We start from the raw sequence: 8,094 nt of genomic DNA on the forward strand, positions 1-8,094 counted from the left end.
ACATAAAACATGTGGATACAAAATTAAAGCTGGAAAAATACATTTTTCATTTCATGAGACCTTTAACACTCTGTGTGTTTGTGACACTGAAGATCCAGTGGTTAAAGCTCTACCTCTGGAGGAAGGATGAAACAGAGCTGAACACAGTGAGACTAAACTGTTTGACAGTGAGAAGGTTTCTGTGACAAGAGGAGACAGATTCACTCAACACAGACTCACTAAGGAATCAGACCAGAGTCCAAACCCAGGATACAGAGGTTGAGTGAAAGAGGTTACAACACCACCATCCATGGTTCCACCTTCCCCCAACACCATGGTGTAGATGTGGATCAGTGAGTCAGAGGAGACTCTGTAGAAGGACAGAGAGCCAGCAGGACAGTCCACATACACTGCTACTCTGTCAGAGGCAGAGGAGGAGGAGGAGGATGAGGAGGTGATGGGTGTCATGTTGTGATTGTGATAAAACCAGTAATGACCATCAGAGCAGATCAGACTCCAGGACTGACTGTTCAGTCCAAACCAACAGTCTCTACTCTCTCCTTTCCTTCGGATTCCTCTGTAACTCACTGATATACGAACCCCTCCGCTGCACTCGACCTCCCAGTAGCAGCGACCAGTCAGACCAGTTGAACACAGCAGCTGAGGACACTGGTCAAATCTGTCTGGATGATCAGGATATAACTGATCCTCCTCCACACATGTCGCCTTCCTGTTGTTGTCAGAAAGTTTGATCCTTCTGTTCACTGTGTTTGTGTCGATTGTGAGTGGACAGGAATCTGATGGAGAGAACAAGACACAGCTGCAGTTATTGATCATGTGATCAGTTATTGACAGTTTGATGAAGACTCCTAGTAAGTAAGTAAAAACACACTTACACTTCCTCAGACCTGGTGTCAACCATGGGACTCCAGCAGGCTCCACCCTGAAAGGAGGAGGGGGGTCAGAGCAGCATGTTCTCTGTCAGCATGCACACATGGACATTACATGGCTCTCACACACACACTGTTTTATCACTGTGTTCACATGGAGGCTGGTATGTATGGATGAACATTGAGCACAGAGAAGAAGGAGCTGGAGTCTTTATCTAGTGATGATACAGAGCAGGAGGAGACGAGGAGGAAACACTTCATCATGTGTTTCCTCCATGTGATGTCACTTCAGTGTGAGACACACACTTTCACTCTCTGACTCTAAAGCTGCACAAACACATGTCACAGCAAAGAAGATGAAGACACAACAGATGATATCCCACAGAAGAAGAATCCACAGCGTTATAGTTTTTTTAGTGAAGATAAATAGATCACCCATCTACTTCAGCCAGCCAGAGTCAGAACAAGTTGCCTGACCGCCTGTGAGTTGCGCCTGCGCGTAGTCCAATCCACCCCCTTGGTTTCAACAAGGTGTTGGAGCAGACTACATGCAGAAGTAAGATGGGTTATCCAGTCTGCACTAAAAAAACGATTCATAACTCCCTTAGGGGTGTAAGAAAACATTGATACTCTACTGGGATCAGTAATTCATCCAGAGATGCTTTGAGCCAGGTTATAGCAACAATTGCTAATTTCCGCCTGTAGTCCCTGGGCAGGTAAAGTGCTAAACAGATACAATATTAAGATTAATTGAAATAAGACATAATAACCATAATATTTTAAAAAAATTGACAGAATGCACTAATAAAAGCAGGGAAACAGGAGCGCCTCATAATGCGCATCATAAAGTGCACAATAGGGCAATAGCAAGTGTAATTCATATATACATAATGTAATACAATTATAGAATAAGAACTCGAAATGTTTTCAGATACAGAAGAAGCATCTTTAAACATCACTTTAAACATCGTTGTTTAAAATGACTTAAGCATCACTTTAAACAACAAATTTTTACATAACAGGGGTGGAACGGTTCACAAAATCCATGGTTGAGTTCGGTGCACGGTTTTGTGGTCACAGTTTTTTTTTTTTTTTGTATTTTTGCCTTTATTTGATAAAGCGCAGTAGAGATAGACAGGAAAGGGGGAGGCAGAAAGAGGGGGAATGACATGCAGGAAAGGGCTGCCCGACGCAGGATTCGCCGCCTGCGTTGAGGACTGTAGCCTCTACATGGGGCGGCCACTTTAACCACTGCGCCACGCACCGTGGTCACAGTTTGGTTTGGTATACATTGATCATTGGGAAAATCATGTCTTCAGTTAAAACTGAAAGAATGAGGCAGCCTGACTACTGATCCATCATTTTGACAGTCTGAGGTTAAAAGTAGGTCAGAGGTATAAAGTACTTGAAAAAAATAACTAAGTAAAAGTAGAAATACCATAACTGAAAATGACTTTGGTAAAAGTAAAAGTCGCCCATAAGAAAATTACCTGAGTAAAAGTCTTAAAGTAGCTCACATTAAATGTACTTAAGTATCAAAAGTATCTTGCGAAAAAATATACTCAAGTATCAAAAGTACAAGTACAAAGTATTTAGCATAAAAAGAAGCAAAACAACCACTTGTTATGCTTGTGTGTTGTTTTATTTCACTTTCAGGTGAATAGATGTGGAATGATAAAACCAAAAAACACCTGAGCAAACATGTACTAGAGTGAGTGAATCAAGTGTCTTGTGACTGCCTGAGAGCATAAAGCAAACGTCTGTCTGTACCGTATATGACCATTAGTGGCCCAGGCGTTTAATACGCTCAATCAACTTGGAGCCCAGGCGTTTATAAGAACCAGGCGGGTATTTGCAACAGGCACTCATGCACGGTAAAAACGAAGCTTATCGGCACGTGAGAGTGATCGATCCTGAGGATCTTTGGAGCCGTCCGCGGCCACAGCAGCTCTCCGCCGCCGCCGCAGCAGCAGCAGCGGGTCGTAGTGACAGAGACTGTGTGAATGCTTCACTATCGCAGATTAAAATACTAGCCTAGTAATCGCCTGGGCATTTAATTGAACAGGCTTTTGACGGCCTTTGGAGCACATGCGCATATTTGCACACAGGCGATTATTTGGTCATATAGCCTACAGGTAGCCTAATTATATTTCTGTTTTAATTTGTAACGAGTAACGAGGTGGCAAACGTAAATGTAACGGAGTAAAAGTATATTTTTTAACTTTTAAATGTAGTGAAATAAAAGTAAAAGTCCTTATTAAAAAAAGAACTCCACTAAAGTACAAATCCTCAAAAAAACTACTTAAGTAGTGTAATGAAGTACATCTACTTCGTTACTATACACTTCTGAAGTAGGTGAGAATCTGGCTGCAAGGGAGGAGACATTGATAGTTCCAACATGATTTTCATTTATTGGGCAAAGAAAGTTATCTAACAAATGCTAAGAACAATTAGTTATTCACTGAAATATATAACCTATATTTATTAATTGTGGTTCTTACAAAAATTATATCTTATAAAATATAAAAAGCAAAAATGTCTCTTATGCTCTGCCCCTTGAATTAGTGCATACAAAATAATTTAACTTTAGCCTACTACTTTTACAACCACATTAGTTACCAGCAACATAAAGTGAAACAGAGGCAGAGGTGTCCTGCCACAGTCTTGTTTGGGCTCTCACCGAAAAAACAACAACACTATTATTATTGGTGTTTAACAGCATTCAGCACTGTCACTGTCAGTCAGTCCCTCCTCCTCCTCCTGCTGCTGCTGCACAGGTCGCACTGGACTCTGGAGCGCTAATAAATGCTAAACGTGCTAAATCGCTAATTGGTCGCGATCATCACGCACACGCGGACCCACGGACATGCGGTCCCATACAGCAGACCTATAAAACGCTGCTGGCGCATCTTCTAGCTCCGACTCTTTCACTCGCCTTGCTCACAAACGTTTCCACAAGTGACCAGCTGATACACTGCTCTGCTTCTACTTCTTGTTTACCCATAGCAGCCATGCTACAGGGCAGATTATTTCTTAGCACATGCATGTTTTGATGTAGCACGTGCAACATGTATATATCGCACTGTACAGCCTTGATGAAACAGTTACAACATTTCACAGACCTGGACAATCAATGAGTGACAGACAAGCAGCCAATAATTTAACAGCTGTGTAGTTGGGTTGCAGCATCATCGTCAGGTTTATTGATAACAGAATAGCTGGTGTGAGAACGTGAGGCCGAAGGAGAGGAGATTAAAAAGGGACTCGTAGCTCGTCGGTACGGTAACCGTAACAGTGCTTCTTTCCCGACTCTACAGCAGCGGCGGCATTAATGACGCAGCGTCAGGCCGCTCACCGTCACTGAAATGCTTGATTGAATCTGATTAAATACGCCGAGCTGCAAGCGTCTTGCATGCCCCACTGCAGCGACCCTGGGTTCAATTCCACCCGGGCCTGGTGGACCCTTTGCTGCGTGTCAATCCCCTCTCTCACTCTCTCGCCCTCCCTGTTTCTCTTCAGCTGTCCTTTCAAAATAAATGTGCAGGAAAAAAAAGATCTGACTCGGGGGCTGGTATATAGCGGTGAGAAATTTAGCGGTGAAGGTGCCAGCGTGCCAATGATTATGCTGCAGCGTGCCAACCGTGGCACGCGTGCCTAAGGTTGTCGACCCCTGATGGTGACTATTTATGGATAGTTTATGTGTGTAAATCTTTTATTATGTTTTGATTGTGAATTTCTGAATTGTATCTTTTTTTTATTGTTACACTGATCGGACCCCAAGAAGAATAGTTTATGTGTACTACATCAGCTAATGGGGATCCAAATAAAATCAAAGTCAGTGGAGTGGGCGGAGCTTCACTGTGGCCTACACCACCTGTGTGTGGCTACAGCAGCCTCTCCATACCTGAGAGAGTCCAGTCTCCAGTCTGGATCCTCCAGTCCAGCAGACAGCAGCTTCACTCCTGAGGCTCCTGGATGATTGTAGCTCAGGTCCAGCTCCCTCAAATGGGAGGGGTTGGAGCTCAGAGCTGAGGCCAGAGAAGCACAGCCTTCCTCTGTGATCAGACATCCTGATAGACTGAACACACACAACAACACACGGGAAACCTCTGTCAACACCTGCTGCTGTGTTCAAGTGTCATCACATAAACAGCTGGATGGATCCTCACCTGAGAGTCTCCAGTCTACAGTGTGGACTCTCCAGTCCACCAGACAGCAGCTTCACTCCTGAGTCCTGCAGGTTGTTGTTACTCAGGTCCAGGTGTCTCAGACTAGAGGACTGGGAGCTAAGGACTGAGGACAGAGCTTCACAGCTTCTCTCTGAGAGGTTACAGCCGCTCAGTCTAAAGAGATGATCATGAGGAATTAAAGAAGAATGGAATTTATTTTCTGTCCTGTTGAAAAAGACAGAAGTGTTGTTACGTATGTAATGATGAATAAATCCAACCATCTCTACACTTACATAGCTTTGATGGAGGCTTTGACCACTGGCACCAGCCTCAGAAGAGCCTCCTCTGAAGCAGAGTATTTCTTCAGGTCAAACTTGTCCAGATTTTCTTCTGATGACAGTAAGATGAAGACCAGAGCCAACCATTGACCAGGAGACAGTTCATTTGTGGAGAGACGTCCTGATCTCAGGGACTGTTGGATCTCCTCCACTAGAGAACGATCGTTCAGTTCATTCAGACAGTGGAACAGGTTGATACTTTCCTCTGCAGAGCGAGTCTCTTCAATCTTCTTCTTGATGTACTGGACTGTTTTCTGATTGGACCGTGAGTCATTTCCTGTCTTTGTCGTCAGACCTTGTAGGAGATTCTGATTGTTCGTCAGTGAAAGACCCAGGAGGAAACGGAGGAACAAGTCCAGGTGTCCATTTGGACTCTGTAAGGCCTCGTCCACAGCGCTCTGGTAGAAAGGTGTTGGTTTGTTTCCAAACCACCGGGAGGTTGTTTGTTGTTGTGACATCAGGTTGAGTCCAGAGTTAATGAAGGTCAGATGGACATGAAGAGCAGCCAGAAACTCCTGAACACTCAGATGGACGAAGCAGAACACCTTGTCCTGGTACAGGCCTCTCTCCTCTTTAAAGATCTGTGTGAACACTCCTGAGTACACTGAGGCTGCTCTGATATCGATGCCACACTCTGTCAGGTCTGATTCATAGAAGATCAGGTTTCCTTTCTGCAGCTGCTCAAAAGCCAGTTTTCCCAGAGACTCAATCATCTTCCTGCTCTCTGGACTCCAGTGTGGATCTGTCTCAGCTCCTCCATCATACTTGAACTTCTTCAGTTTTAGATGAACCACCAGGAAATGGATGTACATCTCAGTCAGGGTCTTGGGCAGCTCTCCTCCCTCTCTGGTCTTCAACAGCTCCTCCAGAACTGTAGCAGTGATCCAGCAGAAGACTGGGATGTGGCACATGATGTGGAGGCTTCGTGATCTCTTGATGTGGGAGATGATCTCTCTGGCCTGCTCCTCATCTCTGAACCTCTTCCTGAAGTACTCCTCCTTCTGTCGGTCAGTGAACCCTCTGACTTCTGTCACCATGTCAACACACTGAGGAGGGATCTGATTGGCTGCTGCAGGTCGTGTGGTTATCCAGAGGCAAGCAGAGGGAAGCAGGTTCCCCCTGATGAGGTTGGTCAGCAGCACGTTGACTGAGGTGGACTCTGTCACATCAGTCAGAATCTCAGTGTTGTGGAAGTCCAGAGGAAGTCGACACTCGTCCAGACCGTCAAAGATGAAGACGACCTGGAACTGATCAAACCTGCAGATTCCTGCTTCTTTGGTTTCAGAGAAGAAGTGATGAACAAGTTCCACCAAGCTGAACTTTTTCTCTTTCAGCACATTCAGCTCTCTGAAGGTGAAGGGAAATGTGAAGTGTATGTCCTGGTTGGTTTTGTCTTCAGCCCAGTCCAGAGTGAACTTCTGTGTTAAGACTGTTTTCCCAATGCCAGCCACTCCCTTTGTCATCACTGTTCTGATTGGTTGGTCTCTTCCAGGTGGGGCTTTAAAGATGTCTTCTTGTCTGATGGTTGTTTCTGGTCTGTCGGGTTTCCTGGACGCTGTTTCAATCTGCCTGACCTCATGTTCATCATTGACCTCTCCAGCCCCTCCCTCTGTGATGTAGAGCTCTGTGTAGATCTGGTTCAGAAGGGTTGGGTTTCCTGCTTTAGAGATGCCCTCAAACACACACTGGAACTTCTTCTTCAGGGTAGATTTGAGTTTACGTCCACAAACTTCTGCAGCATGTCCTGAATGAAAACACAAGAAATAAGATCAATAAGAAAATATAATATTTTACTTCCTCTAAATAACGACTATATAAACATATTTTCCTCCATGTGTTGATGTCAGTGAACGTCTCATTTGTCCATCATGTTGAATCTTTAGAGAAATCCTCTTACTGCTCTGCAGACACTCAGCCAGCTCCTCCTGCTTCATCCTCCTCAGGAAGTTCACTGTGATCTTCACTAATGCCTCTCTGCTGCTCCTCCTCTGCTCTTCATCCTCACCGTTCAACACCTCCTCATCCTCCCTCTGACTCCCTGAGCATTCTGGGTAATCTGGACTCAGATCCTTGTGGATCTTCTTCAGCTCGTTCTTGACAAAAGTGACCATGTTCTCCTCCAGCAGCTGGAACAGAAACTCTATGAGTGACAGCATCAAACTAAAACCATGGAGCCAAACATCAGATCCATGTTGGACAGACTGACAATCCACTGGTGTCAAAGTGCAGCATGGAGATGATTGTGAACACAACAGATGTAACAGCAGCTGTTGGACATGTCCTCACCATAAATATGGAGTCCAGGTGTGTTTGATGCTGCTGGGCAGACTGACCACTGGGAACCTCTGAGCTCTCCTGGTCCACACTGTGGAGGAATCAGTGTCAAGTCAACATCAGTACAGAGAGATAATACAAGATGGACTTTATATGTCCCCTGAGGACATTCACAACAGACAGAAACACTTGGATTTCAGACCTGGTCAAACAACACATCTTGCAAACTGGTTCTTTTCTACAATAACCTGAGTCTGAATGTCAGTTACAGCTTACATCTGATCAGCTGATCCACGTCCTCCTTTAAAGTTAAAGATCACTTCCTTTGATTTGTCACTCTTCAAAGACAGACAGCTGGGTTCAGGAGAGTCTGGTCTCTGCTGCTGGATCCTGAAACAACAACACAACTGATAAATGTGCATGTTGGAGAAAAACTGATGAAAA

The 8,094-nt window shown here is 44.7% G+C and overlaps 1 protein-coding gene across 1 annotated transcript; it reads right to left on the reverse strand.

The window, feature by feature from the left end:
- Nucleotides 1-478: 478 nt before the first annotated feature.
- LOC146975405 (NLR family CARD domain-containing protein 3-like) lies at nt 479-7,869 on the reverse strand. The gene is made up of 8 exons (XM_085794612.1): nt 7,853-7,869; nt 7,663-7,741; nt 7,274-7,502; nt 5,413-7,120; nt 5,039-5,212; nt 876-922; nt 534-776; nt 479-501 (listed from the first exon to the last, which is right to left on the reverse strand). The coding sequence occupies exons 1-8, from the start codon at nt 7,867-7,869 to the stop codon at nt 479-481; spliced, it is 2,520 nt and encodes an 839-aa protein (XP_085650738.1).
- Between the last annotated feature and the right edge of the window lie 225 nt (nt 7,870-8,094).

Source organism: Trachurus japonicus, chromosome 13 (assembly GCF_045865225.1).
Source record: "Trachurus japonicus isolate A0001 chromosome 13, Traja_1.0".
NCBI lineage: Eukaryota > Metazoa > Chordata > Actinopteri > Carangiformes > Carangidae > Trachurus > Trachurus japonicus.